General features: G+C 41.6%; 1 protein-coding gene across 14 annotated transcripts in view; it reads right to left on the bottom strand.

Moving 5' to 3' along the window:
• LOC148848632 (serine/threonine-protein kinase BSK3-like) overlaps positions 1–17,316 on the bottom strand; it is a 28,289-nt gene extending 10,973 nt beyond the window's left edge. For 2 of the 14 annotated variants that reach the window (XM_088951471.1, XM_088951477.1), the window contains exons 1-7: positions 17,080–17,219; positions 16,762–16,868; positions 15,890–16,185; positions 15,590–15,807; positions 14,439–14,574; positions 13,547–13,680; positions 13,240–13,345 (exon numbers count right to left, since the gene is read on the bottom strand). In XM_088951471.1, coding sequence (XP_088807597.1) covers positions 13,240–13,345; positions 13,547–13,680; positions 14,439–14,574; positions 15,590–15,807; positions 15,890–15,971 — 676 coding nt within the window. In that variant the 5' untranslated portion in view covers positions 15,972–16,185; positions 16,762–16,868; positions 17,080–17,219. Of the gene's footprint in view, positions 1–13,239; positions 13,346–13,546; positions 13,681–14,438; positions 14,575–15,589; positions 15,808–15,889; positions 16,186–16,228 lie in introns of all 14 variants that reach the window. The other 12 variants (XM_088951465.1, XM_088951476.1, XM_088951463.1 and 9 more) reach the window with 10 other exon arrangements.
• Between the last annotated feature and the right edge of the window lie 523 nt (positions 17,317–17,839).

The following is a 17,839-nucleotide window of genomic DNA, read 5'->3' as shown; positions in this document are numbered from 1 at the left end:
TTCAGCAAGTGTGCAGAATCAGTGATAACAGAATGGGAGATAACAGTGATTGTAAACCTAATGTGATAGTGCCTACAGACTACCTGAATGTTCAGATGACCTCCACTAAACTAAATGGAGAGAATTATGTGCTTTGGGCTCAACCCGTCGAAGTCTTTCTGAAGGCAAAGAAAAAGGCAAAACACATAAGAGAGGAGAAACCCTCCACTGACTCTCACAAGTATGAAGACTGGGAGCAAGAGGATGCTCAGATCATCACATGGTTATGGAATAGTATGGAACCCAGGATTAGTGTAAATTTCATGTTTCTTGACACTGCCAAAGATGTGTGGGACCATGCGAAGAAATTGTATTCGGGTTAGGACAATACAACCAGAGTGTATAAACTGTATTAGGAGTACTTTAATCTGCAACAGGGTAATCAGAGTCTTGAGGAGTACTATGCCAGTATGAGAAACATACGTAATGAGTTGAATGTCTATCACCCTCTCACTTCTGATGTCAAAATTCAGCAACAACAGAGAAAACAGCTTGATGTGACTCAATTTTTGGTGGGACTGAAATCGGAATATGAACCAATACGGGCTCAGATACTAGGAGGATCAGCTCTCCCTTCTTTAGAAGGGGTATTTGCTCGACTCTGGAGGACTTCTATCGGATCTACTGAGAACTCTAATATCTCAGATAGATCTGTCTTTGGTGTGTCGAGAGGCCGTGGTACTAGACGTGGAGCTCGGGGAGCTCAATCTGGCCGTGATGGTAGTAATGGTCCGGTGTATGGCCAAAGTGGCAATGGTGGGTCTACTTATAATCGTGGTGGTGGTCGTACTGGGGGCAGAGATTCAGGGAGAGCCCGTGGTAGAGGACGTGGTTCAGGCCCGAGGAGGTGCGCTCATTATGGTATGGATGGACATACCATTAACTATTATTATGATCTACATGGTCCACCCTCAACCTGGGCCAATCATGTTGTGACTAGTGACACCAGTTACAGCTTTAGACAAGAGAATCGTTTATCTGATCAGATACCTCCTACATCCACAGATGGTCCCATGAAAGAGATGGTGAGTGTTCCCCGTGATGAATATGAGAGGTCTATCCAATCCACATCACAGCAGAACACGGCTACTTTCGCTCACTCAGGTATGGCTTGTTTGGCATCCACACCCAATCCCTGGATCATTGGCTCTGGAGCCTCCAATCACATGACTGGAACTCCAAGTGTGTTTTCTTCCCTATCTCATTGCTCAACATCACAATCTGTCACCCTTGCTAATGGTTCCACATCCTCAATTTGTGGTGTTGGTAATGTTGACCTAGACCCTATATCCCTATCCTCAGTTTTATATGTTCCTAAATTGCCTTTTAATCTTATGTCTGTTAGTAAACTGACCAAATCACTTAATTGCTCCATTACTTTTTATCCATCTATGTGTGTTTTTCAGGATCTCAAGGCAGGGATGAATATTGGTTGAGGGCATGAAACTGGTGGACTGTATTACCTTGACAGTGGTGGAAAAACTTCAACAGCTCTCCAGTCATTCCTTTCTCCTCTCCAGTGGCACTATCGATTTGGTCATCCGTCACTGAAAGTTTTGAAGTCTTTGGTTCCGTCTTTGAGTCAACTTTCTGTTTTGAATTGTGAGTCGTGTCAGTTTGGGAAACACCATCGTGTTCCCTTTAGTTCTAGGGTTGATAACCGTGTGTCGAGTCCTTTTTCTTTTATTCACTCCGATGTTTGGGGTCCTTATAAAGTGATGTCATATAATGGATATAGATATTTTGCCATTTTTGTAGATGATTTTTCAAGGATGATGTGGCTCTATCTAATGAAAGAAAGAAATGAATTGTTTACCATTTTTCAGAAATTTTATGTTGAGATTCGTAATCAATTTGGTATTCACATTAAAGTTTTCCGTTCTGATAATGGCCGTAAATATTTATCCTCATCATTTCAAGAATACCTGGACCAACACAACATTATACATCAGACCTCATGTACCTACACCCCACAACAAAATGGGGTGGCTGAGAGAAAGAATCGCCATCTCTTGGAAACAGCACGATCCCTCATGCATCACATGAATGTTCCCAAACCCTTTTGGAGTGATGTGGTGCTTACCTCTTGCTTTCTGATAAATCGGATGCCCACGTCCATCCTTGATGGTCATTCTCCGTTTACGATCTTGTTTCCCGCCTTGTCTTCGTTTCCTCTTACTCCTAGGGTATTTGGGTGTGTCTACTTCGTCCATAATATGGGTCCCTGGAACGACAAGTTCGATGCCCGTTCTCTCAAGTGCATCTTCTTTGGCTATTCTCGGACCCAGAAAGGGTATAAGTGTTACCATCCTAGTTCTCGACGGTCCTTTGTGCGTGCTAATGTCACCTTCTTTGAGTCTACTCTGTTCTTTTTGGGGTCCGGTGATGCTTCTTCCTCCTCGTCACCTCCTCCTTTTCCACTTCCCGTTGCCGACCCTCTTCCCCTTGTTCCAGCCGTGACCAAATCCTTGCCTCCAGTGCCACCACCTACTGAACGCCCACCTATCTGTCACGTGTATACACATCACCCACACGTACCAACTACTACTACTCCGGCTACATCACCGTCAACAGATCCGGCTCCAGACCCGAACCCAGCATCTGAGCTTGATCTTCCCATTGCCTTGCTGAAAGGTAAACACACTTGCTCACTTCATCATATTTCTAATTATGTTTCACTTACTCACCTTTCCGCCTCCCATCGCCAGTTTGTCACCTTGTTATCATCAGTTGTTGTCCCTAAGGATGTCCAAGAAGCCCTTGCCTCTCTAGGGTGGTGTCGTGTGATGGAAGAACTTTCAGCCCTTCATCATAATCATACTTGGGACCTCACCGTTCTTCCTCCTGGGAAGCAAGTTGTTGCTTGTAAATGGGTTTATACAGTTAAGTATCTGCCTGATGGTAGTGTTGAACGCCTGAAAGCGCGATTGGTTGCAAAAGGGTACTCCCAAACCTATGGTATTGACTACACAGAGACCTTCTCACCAGTTGCTAAGATAGGATTAGTTCGTGTTGTGATCTCTCTTGCCGCTATGTATGATTGGCTGCTATATCAGCTTGATATCAAGAATGCCTTTTTGCATGGTGACTTACTCGAGGAGGTCTACATGGAGCAACCTCCAGTGTTTGTTGCTCAGGGGGAGGATGGTAAGGTTTGCAAACTAAGGAAGGCTATATATGGGCTTAAACAGTCTCCTCGAGCATGGTTTGGTAGGTTCAGTGAGGTGGTAAAGAAGTTTGGTATGAAACAGTGCCAAGTTCATCATTTTGTATTCAATCATGACCCTCCAGGAGGAAAAATACTATTGGTGGTGTATGTAGATGATATTGTTATTACCGGGAATGATAACATGGGTATTGATAGGCTGAAGACTTATCTACAGGATCATTTTCAGAAAAAGGATCTTGGTAAACTGAAATATTTCTTGAGGATAGAAGTAGCGAGATCTAAGTATGGTATTAATCTGTACCAGAGGAAATATGTGCTTGATTTGCTAGAAGAAACAGGCTTGTTGGGTGCTAAACCAACTGAAACACCTATGGACACAAATACTAGGCTAAGTAGTGATATTGGTGAAGTGTTTGAAGACCCTGGCAAATACCAACGACTTGTAGGTAAACTGAACTACCTAACCATTACTAGGCCAGACATCTCATTTGTGGTTAGTGTGGTAAGTCAGTTCATGCAGAAACCTCAAATTCCTCATTGGAATGCAGTTTTGAGAATTGTGAGGTATTTAAAAGGGGCTCCGAATCACGGTTTGATATACAAAAGTGGCAGAAAACTTGAAATATAAGGGTAATCTGATGTTGACTGGGCCGGTTCTATGTTTGATAGGCGGTCTACCACAGGCTATTGCACTTTCCTGGGGAGTAACCTGGTGACATGGAAAAGTAAGAAGCAGACAGTCGTGGCAAGACGTAGTGCAAAAGCAGAATATAGGGCTATGGCGCATACTGCTTGTGAATTAGTGTGGCTAAGGAACCTTCTACAGGAAGTAGGGTACAACATCAATACTCCAATGAAGCTCTACTGTGACAATCAGACTGTAGTTCATATTTCTTCTAATCCGGTGTTTCATGAAAGAACCAAGCACATTGAGATTGACTGTCACTTTGTAAGGGAGAAGGTGCTGAATGGAGAGCTAGACACGGCATACGTTAATACAAGAAAACCAGTGGGCAGATTTATTTACAAAAGGGTTGAGTCGGGGAAGAGTGAACTACATATGTAACAAGCTGGGATTATATGATATATACTCACCAGCTTGAGGGGGAGTGTTAGCGTAGGCGTATTTCGGTCTTTATACTTATATTAAGGTTGTTGATCTGTAATATTATGTTAGAACCAGTGCTCCTTACTTAAATAAGGGCACATATGTCTTTTCCATTATTTTAATAATAAAAGCACATGTCTAGCCGAATGGGAGTTAGGCTTTTTTGACTTCCAGTTCGAACTAGACTTTCTCCTTCTCTCTCTCTCTCTCTCTTTCTTCCACCTTTCTACCTCTCTCTACGTGACTGATCTCAGACAAATAGAACTCCAAGGCAGGTCAAATCATAACACAACATAAATTAAAAGAAGTAGCATTCAAACACTAAGGGGTGTTACTGTCATGTCTTTGGAATCAACCCTTCCAATAAGCATATCACTTTAAGATTATTGCAAAATTATTAACTCCAAAATCACCATGTCCATGTCATCAATGGAGCCAATACTTAACAAAAACATGGTATGCAGGATCATCAAGTATATGTTATCATAACTTACAAAGAATCTATCAAACACAAAACTTACAAAGAAGATCTTAAGAAGCTGTCAGGGGAGACCAGGGTCGGGGGAACCTTGGGAAGTGTAGCTTGCAGCTGTTTATGGGCCCAAAACAACAACTGCCCCATTTTGGCACCCCAATAACACCCTAAAACCAAGTTGTCTCAGCTTAAAAAATACTTTGGAAAGACTAAACTCCCACTACCCATTTCTTTGGCTTTCCCACACCATAAACTGCTGCTAGGAATTCCGCTCTTACCGAAAGGAGACCCTCTCAAAATGCTGTCACTAACAATCACAACCTCTGGATCCCCCTTCACAAAAAAGTATGATATCATCTACATATTGTGAGTGACAATCACTTCTTGCCTCCTAACTCTCAAATCTCTAATTGAATAACTTGAGTCAACCCTGAAAATCAGGACACTCAAAACGTCCATTATCAAGGTGAAGGAAAGGAGATATAGGGTCTCCTTGTCTAAGGCCCTCTTAGCAAGAAAGAAATCCCTAGCTACACCATGTACCAAGATAGAGTAGTGACAAGTAGTGATACATCCCTTAATCCATTTACACCATCTCCCTCCAAAACCTTTGTTCCACAAAACTTCTAGCAAAAAATCCTAGTCCACCAAATCGTACGCCTTTTCTAGGTCAAGTTTACATCTCAGACCCTTCTCTCCTTTTCTTCCCCTATAATCTACACGCCCATTGGCAATTAGGATTTGATCAATGATTTGTCTCCCTAACACAAAAACCCCTTGATTCGGAGAAATTAAGGAGGGGAAGACTTTTCTGATTCTCAAAGAAAGAACTTCAGAGATGGTTTTATATTGGGACCAAAGCTACAAAAGTAGCATTTGCACCAGAATTGATTTCGCCTCTTTCAAAGAATTCCGAGAATACCTCCACCAAGTCACCACCTAGTATATCCCAACAATCTTGGTAAAAGACCATAGTGAATCTATTTGGACCCAGGGCTTTTAATCTTTCCATAGAGAATAAGGCATCTTTTATTTTCTAAACATCAAAAGATCTCTCTAAGGGATCTAACAACTCCCTCTCTCCAGCCTGCCACTCAAAATCAATTAGACTCTCACTCACTCTCAAGGTTAAAAATATCGTCACGTATCCGCCCGCATCGGCTGATACGTATCATATCGAAGCCTTCCCAATATGCCCCTACAAGGGGTGTTTTGGGTCAGCGAGTGGTTCAAGGGGTAGACCGGCCCCTCTAAACCAGATTCAAAAAAAATAATAGAAAACAAAAACAGTACCAGTACAGGCCGATATGCCATACCGGCGTATCGCCCTGTATCGATATTTTGAACCTTGCTCACTCTATTGGGACTACCACAAATGGATTTAAAATGTTTCACAAAGGCCCTTGCTTGCAATATCTTCCTCTCGTGTAAGCACTACTCCATTCCATTCCAAACTTGATACATTATTCTTCCTCTTCCTTCCATTAGCCAAATTGTAAAAGAACCTTGTATTACCATTTCCTTCCTTCAACCAATTACATCTTGATTTTTCCTCCAACTTATCTCTTCCTTTCTAAGGATTTCCTCCAGGTCATGTTTCAACTTCCATCTCTCTTCTCTTTCTTGTACCCTCAATCTTCTCTCTACTCCAGCTACATCTAACTCTTGAATCCTTTTGATGATAATCTCCTTTCTTTCTTTAATTCTACCAAACTTTTATCCTGGCTTTCAACTTGTGTAGCTTCTTATAGAATATGTAACCTTTCATCTAAAAGCCACTGATCCCGCCACTCTTTCACTTTCCTTATAAAATTTGGGTGTAGCAACCACATTTTCTCAAACCTATAAGGGCAAAAAAAAAAAACTAAAAGAGAACAAGAACCTGTCTAACTTACAATAGAGGGGCTCTTATTGGAAATTAGACCAAGTAAAATTAGCTTGCAACATTGAAAATTCTCCCAACGCAATGGAATTCACAAAGTGATTGAACTTATCTTTTGATTAAGGTGATCCTATGGTTGGGGTTATTTGTTTGATTAACAAATCTGATGACATTAAAATCATCTCCTGAACACCAGGAATCCTCCCACAATCCCCTATAGCTACTAACTCCTTCCACAACTTTTCCCTTTCCATGTTTGGTTAAAGCCCATTCTAGTCCATCCTCTCTTCTCCTTAATTTAATTGTAACCCTAAAGTTACCAATTAATTCTTCTATACAATCCAACTCCTCATTTTTCATGTTGTAAGGATTCCCCCTGAGGCCCCCCCAAGACTGTGCAAATGCCCAACTTAGTCCTCTATATGACCAAACATAGTCCAATTCTTCCCCTTCCTCCCAATGCAACCTCAACTTCTCCACCTCACTCAATTTCTTCTTTCTCCTCTTAGGTGTCTCTCCTTCAACCTTTTCTTATTTTTCTCTTGATCTATAGCTCTCTCTTTTTTATGACTCTTCCTCCTACTCTTCCTTTTTGACTTTTTAGCACCAGTAGTTTCCCCTTCGCATTCCATTCCCCTTACCTGAATATCAGGACTTGGAGTATCACCCTCCTCTTCCTTATCAAACTTAGCACCTAATTCCTCCTCTGCCAAAAGTCTAAAGGTTTGCATTATTAATCTCCAAATCCTTTCCCCTCCATTAGAAAATTTTAAAGCCTCCACATCCCCTAACACTTTTGTTACTTTCTACGACTCAAATGGACAAGCAGATTGTAGAATAGAAATGGTATCACTTGTAAGCTCAACAACGACAACTAAGGAAGGGGAAGAATTAGCACAAGAAACTTGAGGAAATAAAGGAAAATGACACATCATACCAAAATCACCAAGACTTGAAAGATCTCTAATTTCACCCAAATTGTGAAGGAGAGGACATTTACTTGGAATAATCTCCTCCAAACCAAGCTGTGTCGCACTACCAGAGGAACGGGGAAAGTTTGTATATTTTCCATCTGAGTTGGTAGAAGTTGTACTCAAGCTACAGACACCCTAGCCTTGTTCTAGAATTAAGACAGGAGAACCTCTGCCTTTGGTCGAAACATTCACCTTACCCATGGGATTGCCTTCTAAAGAATCGATTTTTGATCATGTATCATTTTTTGGCTAAGTACCTCGTCATTTGATCTACTTCCAAAGTGGCCGATGACTCAAAGGCCAAAGTGGAGAACTTTGGCTACTGAGCTGAGTTGAGCTGGGCAGGCTAGATGGCGAGCTGACTATAGTGTCGAGCTGCCTATGAGATGTTGAGCTACCTGTGAGGTGCTGGGCTGACCAGGTGCCGAGCTTTCTGTGAGGTGCCGGGCTGACCAGGGGCCGAGCTGCCTGTGAGGTGAGCTGGATTGATGAGCTTCGTAGCTCTTTAGAGACCTGCAAGGAACCAAATGTCAGAGGACCCAGGGTGGCTAACCCGGCGAGGTTGCTCCGATGCTTAAGTCAGTACTCTCATAGTAGACTACGAGCTAAAAATCACAAAGTCTGAGAGCTAGAACTTGCTTACTTGCTTGCCTCCTTGCTCACCTCTCCCCTTGCTTCTGGGGTTGGTGCCTTTATATAGGCATTATTTGGCGTGGGCTTCACGCACCTACAAGGAACCAAATGTCAGAGGACCCAAGGTAGCTAACCCGGCGAGGTCGCTCCGATGCTTAAGTCAGTACTCTCATAGTAGACTACAAGCTAAAAATCACAAAGTCTGAGAGCTAGAACTTGCTTACTTGCTTGCCTCCTTGCTCACCTCTCCCCTTGCTTCTGGGGTTGGTGCCTTTATATAGGCATTGTTTGGCATGGGCTTCACGCGCCTACAAGGAACCAAATGTCAGAGGACCCAGGGTGGCTAACCCGGCGAGGTCACTCCAATGCTTAAGTCAGTACTCTCATGGTAGACTACGAGCTAAAAATCACAAAGTCTGAGAGCTAGAACTTGCTTACTTGCTTGCCTCCTTGCTCACCTCTCCCCTTGCTTCTGGGGTTGGTGCCTTTATATAGGCATTGTTTGGCGTGGGCTTCATGCACCATATCCAAGATTTCTGCAAGGTCATCTAAGTGGTTTGAGATTCTTGGAGGTAATCGCCATGCACATTGACCACCCTCCGGATCGTTCGGCACATGGGCCAACTTCCAAGGATCGTGGGCGTGTTTGGATATGCATGTCGACTTCGTCGGCGAGCACGTCTTGCAAGTCGCCAGGTCGGTGCCTGGGCCAGGCCACCAGGTGGGACACCATCAACTTGGCTAAGGCAAGTTGTTGCCAAAGTGGTTCCGGGTGTCACCTATTTGTTCCGAAGTGCCATGTGTCACAATATCATTGGAGGGCCAAATTTGCCCTCATCATTTGCCCCCACTCCCGAGCCGAAAGTAACTCGGCGAAGGTAGTAGATTTCTCCTTTTGGCCCGGAATGAATAATTCGATGAGCTCATAAGCGTCATTTCAATTCCTTAGGCTCTAGGAGCGACTCGCAGTCCGCTCCTTGATTTTTCCCATGTTGAAAAGGCGACTGGGTCTTATATGGTGAGGAGGTCTTCGCTAGTTCGGAATTTTGGCCCTTAGGCTTTGGGAGCGACTCGTTGTCCACTCTCCTTGATCTTGCCCATGCCGAAGAGGCGACTAGGTCTTATGTGATATTTTAGCCCTTAGGCTGTGAGAGCGACTCGTAGTCCACTCTCCTTGATCTTGCCCATGCCAAAGAGGCGATTGGGTCTTATGTGATATTTTGGCCCTTAGGCTATGGGAGCGACTCGTAGTCCACTCTCCTTGATCTTGCCCATGCCGAAGAGGCGACTGGGTCTTATATGCCCATGCCGAGGAGGCAACTGGGACTTGCATGCCCATGCCGAGGAGGCGATTGGGACTTATCGTAGTGCTGAGGTCTTTTATTAGTTTGCCAGTTCGCAGCAGGGCCAGGCCGCCAGGCCGGTGCCTAGGCCAGGCCGTCAGGTCGCGTCAGGACCAGGCTGCCAGGTCGGCTCCTTAGAGCTATGGCTGCGCTGCATCAGCCTCGTTAGTGACGTCAGTTACCCACTCCTACAAGAAGCTATTAGGAGCTCGACCTACGGGGGCAGCACTACTGACTTTAGGTCACTAGCTCGCACGGGAGCCTTGGAAGGCTCAACCAGCAAGGGCGCCCATGTAGTCTGTTGGCCACCAACTCCCGCGGAAGCCACGAAGAGCTCATCTTTGTAGAGGGGACCTTGCAAAGAGGACTGATGAGGTTTTATCTGAATTGAAAGTAAAGTTTGTAGAGCTGTTTAGTCTGTTAGCTTCCTGCATAGTCTTTGAGTTCATAAAAAATGGAAACTATAAAGCGAGAGCTTTAGTTTCTAAAAAGTGAGGACATAGCTTTCTAGAAGAAGAGGTACTTAGCCTTTTAGAGGATGAGAACTTAGCTTTTTGTAGCGTTTCCCACAGACGGCGCCAATTAAAGAATCGATTTTTGATCATGTATCATTTTTTGGCTAAGTACCTCGTCATTTGGTCTGCTTCCAAAGTGGCCGATGACTCAGAGGCCAAAATGGAGAACTTTGGCTGCCGAGCTGAGTTGAGCCGAGCAGGCTAGATGGTGAGTTGACTATAGTGTCGAGCTGACTATAGTGTCGAGCCAGGCAGGTCTTTAGAGACCTGCAAGGAACCAAATGTCAGAGAACCTAGGGTGGCTAACCCGGCGAGGTCGCTCCGATGCTTAAGTCAGTACTCTCATAGTAGACTGCAAGCTAAAAATCACAAAGTCTGAGAGCTAGAATTTGCTTACTTTCTTGCTTCCTTGCTCACCTCTCCCCTTGCTTCTGGGGTTGGTGCCTTTATATAGGCATTGTTGGGCGTGGGCTTCACGCACCATATCCGAGATTTCTGCGAGGTCATCTAAGTGGTTCGAGATTCCTGGAGGTAACCGCCATGCATGTTGACCACCCTCCGGATCGTTCGGCACATGGGCCAACTTCCAAGGATCGCGGGCGTGTTTGGATATGCATGTCGAATTCGTTGGCGAGCACGTCTTGCAAGTCACCAGGTCGGTGCCTGGGCCAGGCCACCAAGTGGGACACCATCAACTTGGCTAAGGCAAGTTGTTGCCAAAGTGGTTCCGGGTGTCACCTATTTGTTCCGAGGTGCCATGTGTCACAATATCATTGGAGGGCCAAATCCGCCCTCATCACCTTCCATTCCCAATCTCTTCCATGGTTCTAGAGTCTTCTTCGAGCTACTCTTCACACTAGCTATACTGGATTCCCTAGAAAAGACTTCACCTTCATCCTTTTCTTCTTTGCAGTTCATGCACTCTAAATTGAAAACATCTCCATCTTCTTTTTGTCGATCAAACCTTGGATTAGTACGATCAAGAGTCATGGAGTAAGAGATTAGCCTCGGTCTCCAAGAAAATTTCTTTGACATTGTTTCATTTGAGCCAGCCTTCTTTGACACAGAATTGATTTGGATGATGATGGTAGACCTGAAAGATGGTCTACCATCTTCACCCCAACCTCAGTCCCATGACCACTTAACAGCTCATGCAGTCTCTCATCTAACTTCGGCCCAACTTGATCTAAAGAGCTCCCAACCTTAGGCCCTTTCTTCTTGGGTTTTAATGAGATGGGCCCATTCAAAGAGGCCTTTAAGTTGACCAACTCTACTCTCACATGTCTACTCAAGTGATCCCCACCTATCGAACCCGGTTCATGTTTGTTGAACATTTTTCTTGTAATTACTCCACCTGTCAAAGCTTCGGTGTAGGTCCTGCTCCACTCTACTTTTCCTTGTCTTACACGCTCGAAGCTTTCCCCTGTTAACAAACCTTTTGCATTCTTCTTTTCCTGAACTCCCAAAAATGTGTAAATCTCAGCCAATCCCTAATTTCCACATAAGTAATCTTCCTCTACCTTCTCTTCCTCCTCCCTTCTGGACTCCCTCCACAATGAAGCTTCAGTGGAGGATAGGAGCCATTCTGAGTAGAAAAGATTATCAATGAAAATTTCAATCTTCCTTGGGACTTCTTCTAGTTTAACTCCACTCGATCTTATGGCTGCTGACCGGAGGTCTAACAGGAATACACTATCAAGTCGAGCCTTACATAAAGATAGACTCAAAAAACTCTTACACAGATGGAAAGGTAGACCAGAAATCCTAATCGTGACTCCATCCACCACCTCCAAGTCCTTCAAACTTTGACAGGGGACCATTTCATAACTGTAATTGTTTCCTCAACTAACTGAAAGTTCATTGCACTAACTTCAACTTTGTCCTCCAGCAAGTCAATCAAAGCTTTGCAATCCTCAAACTGAGTGATAGACTGTACCCTTCAACTTCAACTTTTTAATCAAAGCTGTTGCTATTTTCCTCCTATCCCCTGGTTTCTTCTTCACTACAGCTACTAATTTCTTTCCTCAATCTTCCTTCTCATCTATGTAGGCTATTTTACAAACACCCAATCCATTTACCAGAAACCTTGCACCCAGTTCTTTCTCAAGAGTAGATTTCTCCACTTCTTTAAATTTTTCTAAGATTTTCTCTTCCTTCTTCAAGTTCAAGAACTCCTGCAGGATACTTTAATCTCCATCCAGATTGAGCCATTTTTTCCTTCAGGAAAAAAGACTAATTGTTTCTTCCTTTCTCCAAAAAGCTCCAAAATAGCCAAGAATCTAACCTTGTTATTACTTCTCTCTGCAATATACCTCCTCTTTTCCCCTTCTTCAAGATCTTCCAGTCTATCTCTTTGCTAGTATGAAGTGCACCCTCCACAAAAAGTTGGAGCCATTCAACCGCTTCAGCCCCTACCAGTAGTACCATGGCCTTCATCATCTCCCTGATATTCAGCGTGAGTTTTCCTTTCACTCTAGTCTTCTCGAAAAGCAGATTTTTTGCTTCAGCTTCAAAAATATTCTCCAGGTTGACTGCTTCTCAAACTCCATTCTTTCTAATAGCTCATACCTTCTAATCCCCACCATGTTTATCCTAGTAGGACATTTTCCCTTTGTATCGCATCAACCAATTTGGTTTATGGTCATAATGTCCACACTAAATAAGGTTTTTGTTTTGCTTCACTATTTACTTTAGTTACTAGGGTCAAAAAGTCAAAGCCATGATATAACCTTAGGAGGTGACAAAAAATTAAGTTCAAGTTCATGATACAATTTAAGAATGTGACAAACAACTGAACAAGTAACAAGTAAGTGAGAAAAAAATCACTTGTTCATAAACAAACTTTGGGCCTAACTCTATGTAAGTTGCTTCTTCCTCCTATCTCACAGCCTCCTAAACCCTTTTCTACCCTACATTTCACTATAAACAAAAGGTGAACCCCTAGTTATCCTACATGATTAACCAAAAGAGTTGAATCCATGAGAAAAGCAAAATTATATCTAGCTTCACCTAAATCCACATGATTAAACTATTCAAGAAAGCACTCTATAGTCTGTGTCACTTCTGAATGAAAAAAACCCTGGTTTAGAAGGGGTACATACCAGTTCTCAGATACTCAGGTGGGGTAAATGCCAAGTTCGTGCTATAACTTTTTCCATCTCTACTATTCTTCATCAGGCCAAAGCATGAAAGTCTCGGGTTACCATCCTGTATAATGGCAATACACAAGGTAAAAAATATAAAGTACTCTTTACAACTGTATAAAAGGAAATCTGGAAAAAAGTGCACATTATCAAATAAAATTAGCTAAAAACAATAGTGAGAATAGGCATATAATGTTGAAAACAATGTGAGTAATGAAATAATAAACTCACTGCAGAAAGGCAGACTGCAAATTACAATACCCACATCATCAAATAAAACTCTGTAAGCATTAAGATCATGATAAAGGGCACGCCCTTTGATTGTACAATATTCAAGTGCTTCAGCAAGATGTAGAACCACTCTTAATCGCATTGCCCATTTCATAGGCTGTGTTTCCCCTGGGACAACAAAAAATGCTTCAAAACTAGTACATGAAATAGAGAAATAATCACATGCATATCAACTAAGCAAATGATGATAACATTTGACCCCAGAAAATAAATTCAAAACATATATTTTATTTATCAAAAAACAAGCAAATGGTGAAGAATAAATAGCCATTGGAACACAAATATAACCAGATTTGAAGACTTCAAAAAGGCACAAGATTCAAGAAAATAGATTATTCTCCATTTCTTCTCAAGCTCAAATAGTATTTGACAAAAATATAAACTAGAAGAGTGAATGTAATGTCACAAGAATAAAAAAAGAGATTTTTTCTCCATTTCATCTTAAACACAGGAGTATTTCACAGAAACATAAACTAATAGAGTGAAGGTAATGCGATTTTTATTATGAATTCTTTACAGTAAAAATAAATGGAAAACTGACAAACTGGCTCTCCTACTATAATGTAAAAGTACGGATAAAAGGACAAATAGAGATACTACAATCCAGAAAAGAACCTCAAATTATTTAGGTGTTCCCCATAGAAATACTAAACACATGTGCCTAATATATAATAGGAGACCAGCAAATCAAGAAAATACATCAGCTCAAAGTTGACCTTCAACTAATATGATAAATGATTTTGTTTTTGGCTGAACTGTACAAAATGACAATTCTGAACCAAAAAAAAAAGAAAAAAAAAAGCTTCTAAAAGCTTGAAAAGGCACACAATGTCAACAATGAAGTACCACATGTACCAGAGACTTACAATGAAATAGGTGTTTTGCTAGCGTATCATTGGGCATATATTCTGCCACCAACAATCTTTCATCACCTTCACAACAACAACCAAGCAAATTTGCTAATCTACGGTTGCGGAGCTGACCAACAGATCTTGCTTCTTCCTAAATTTAAAAGAAAGCTTCCACGTTATGGTCCGGATTGATGGAAAATCAAAGTATATCTAGAAAGTATTGGAAGAGACTCAAAATTACAGCCAAAGCATAGATTGTTAATATACTAAACCAGTGCAATGGAAGAGGATACAATATGAATGTTAATAAACCTCAACAGAAAGCATGTTAGATGGATCCAAAAGACCAATCCACACCAGCACCTTATATGCAATTGTGCTGCTATTATCTTCCTTCAAACTGCACTGGTCCTCATCATAGGCAGGGGAAAACTAAGGGGCCATTTGACAATGGCTGAAGTGACTGAACTGGATGACTTATTGCTTTGTATTTTGGTGAATAAAATAGTATAATAATAAAGTAGTCAAAGGAAACATTATCAACCCAACTTCAGCTTCAAGCATTAAACATCTTAAAAACTCCTTTATAACTTATTCAACAAAAAAAAATAAAGCAATAAGTCATTTGGTTTAGCCATTTAATCTGTTACCGAATAGCTTTTATATTGCTGTTACATAAAAAATGAAACCAGACAACTGAAAGTAATGCACCAGAATAAATGGTAGTCATGGAAGAGGGCAACTCGCTTAAAAAAAATATGATTAACAGTCCATCTACCAAAGATAGATAAGTACAACCCTTTAAACAAAGACGAAAACAGCTTTGAGGAAACTCTACCCCCCCCCCAGCGAAAAAAGGAAAGGGAAGATCATGCATAAAGTTGAACAGTGCTATGGTTGAATAAGAAGATTAAATGTTTTGGGTGGGACAAAAGGCTCAAGCGTCTCAAACCTAGGACCACATTTGGTATTTTCATTACTTCTTATGAAATTATATACAACTTAGCATGCATTCAAGTAGTACTATTTTGCAGTTTGGACAAATATTAAAAAGAACTCTGCAAGAAAACAAAGATCAAAGCGGTCACTCGTTCTGTTATTTATATTGTCAAAAAAAATCCAAAATTCCAATAAGAAAAACTTTTATGACGTCAAGAAAGGTTTACCAAGAATTGTCGGGCATCAGGCCAAGCCATTCTATTAAAGCGCTTGACAGCAATACGCCTTTGATTCTCCAGCTTCCCCTTATAGACAATGTTTGGAGCTTTTTCCCCATGTTCGGACACAATGTTCTCTACAGCAAAGCCAGATGTAGCAAACCTGAGCTGATCTAAAGTGTATTCACGGAATACAGGCAAGTCAACCTGATTTCCCCCCTCATTCTCTGCAACAACAGGAGGAAGTCATCATACCTACTCTTCTCCCTAATCTCAGAGAGAGAATAAAGCAATCGATGATCTACTCACCAAATTCAGGAGCCTCAAGAACTGATCCTTTAAATTGTGTATCCCAACAACATGCTGTGAGTTTGGAGCAATGACAACCCATCCCAATATAGTTTATGTCCTAAATCCTTAGAATGCTAGTACAGTTGTGGCACTCTAACCAACATTTATTGGAGTTGCGCAATCAGTCCATTCAGCTAAAAAGTCCAATTTGATTGTCTTCCAAACAACTTCAATCAACTATTGTGTATTCTGATCATTTCAATCTGTGAGGAGTTGGTGGCACAGAACAATATCAATTTACATGCCCCATCGACCTGGGAATGCCAAATTGCATCAAATAGAGAAATAGCAAATTACCCTATAAAAGATCACAAATTTTCTTTGCGACTTAACAATTTTCCTGAATATACTCATTTACCACTCTCCCACCTTCGCACTGAAGTTCAAATTTCACCAAATTCAAAGAGAACAGCTCGCACTCCATTGAAACTTTGGCAAAACTTATCCATGAAAATAATTAAATTAACCAAGTAATTTAAATTATTAATGATATGTTGATTAAATCCGTTGTTTCAAACAAGCTCCAGTTTGCTCCTCTTTAGGAGATGCCTTTGGTCAAACAATTTCAGAAAAAGAAAACGTCATAAGCTTTTAAGGAAAACGAAGAAAAGGAAAGATTCGACGTTTTAGGTACAAGATGGTCAACCCGGTGGTGATAAAATTGCATTAACCGCTCAATTCATAACTAAATACCCGGTAAGGAAAGACCAGCTATGCAACTCCAAAGCTTCCCCTTTGAGTCAAACATTCCAGTACACCATTGCATAAAATCTGTACGAACTTCAACCGACGTCTGCCGCTAATAAATCTTATAAACACTATTACGTTACCGATTCAAAGTCCACCAATTCCCGCTGCAGCAGAACTCGTCCTCGTCATCAACACAATACCGGAAAGTAAACAACAGAAACCTTTCAAACCGATCGGCGCTTCAGTTCTTCACAGACACAAATCACTTATCGTGATTAGATGTGATCGAATCTATTTAAAAAAATACAGAATTGCGGTGCAAAGACGAGCTCTCAGAAGCTCACAATCTGCTGATAGCCATATACTGAACTAACTCAAATCAAGATCATCACTTATGAGGCTCCGCAAGAAAGAATTTAAGTTCAAGAAGGAAAGAAGAAAAAGATGAGATCCCTTACAATCTTTCTCCGTGTTGCTGTGTTTATTCCTCTATTTTCATTTTTCCACCGACAGGCAGCAATTTTTCTTCTTTTTATTATTTTCTAAACCCTAGTTAGTGGTTACTGATTCTTATTGTCCAAATTCTAATTTTTTTTTTTATCTAGAGAGAGAAATATATTATAATTTCCTTCGTCTTTGTTTTCCAGCGCGATTGATTTTGGTTGAATTCGTCGTTCCTCAGGCAATTTTAGGTCAGCGAAACAGCAAAGAGAGCTCAGACCTTCATAATTCCCCCGCCGCAATCATTTCGATTTTATTATTTTAATATCCTTTTTATTTTGTACGAACTTTTATTATAAATTTAGAAGCAGCATAGTAATAGCATACGTTCGTAAATCTCAGCCGTGTAATTAGCGGGTAAGATTATCGCTTGTCAAAGATAAGTGAATGATGGTAGATATTTGGAAAATATGGTCCAGTAGTTGGATGGCTGATATTGAAGATTGCTTGTGTATGCGTTCTGAAGGAAACGATGGGAATATTGGTAGAAGCAATTGCAGGAGGTGGAAACATACGTCGGTGTCTTAGACTTAGACTGATGTTCTTGACAGAGGATGTGGACCTGGTGACAACCGCGACGGTCGCGTGGTCGGGTGGGAAATCGGCATCCCGGATCTAAACCACTCGGCTATGCTCCAAACGTAAACCGTAAACGTGTCCCTTACGTTTACCCGAACCCGCGATCGGAATGGATTTGAATTCAGAACCGGCTTCAAA

This window comes from Nelumbo lutea, chromosome 6 (assembly GCF_056320005.1).
Source record: "Nelumbo lutea isolate HS-2025 chromosome 6, American lotus-T2T, whole genome shotgun sequence".
In the NCBI taxonomy this organism is placed as follows: domain Eukaryota; kingdom Viridiplantae; phylum Streptophyta; class Magnoliopsida; order Proteales; family Nelumbonaceae; genus Nelumbo; species Nelumbo lutea.
This window is presented reverse-complemented; position numbering and strand designations above follow the sequence as displayed.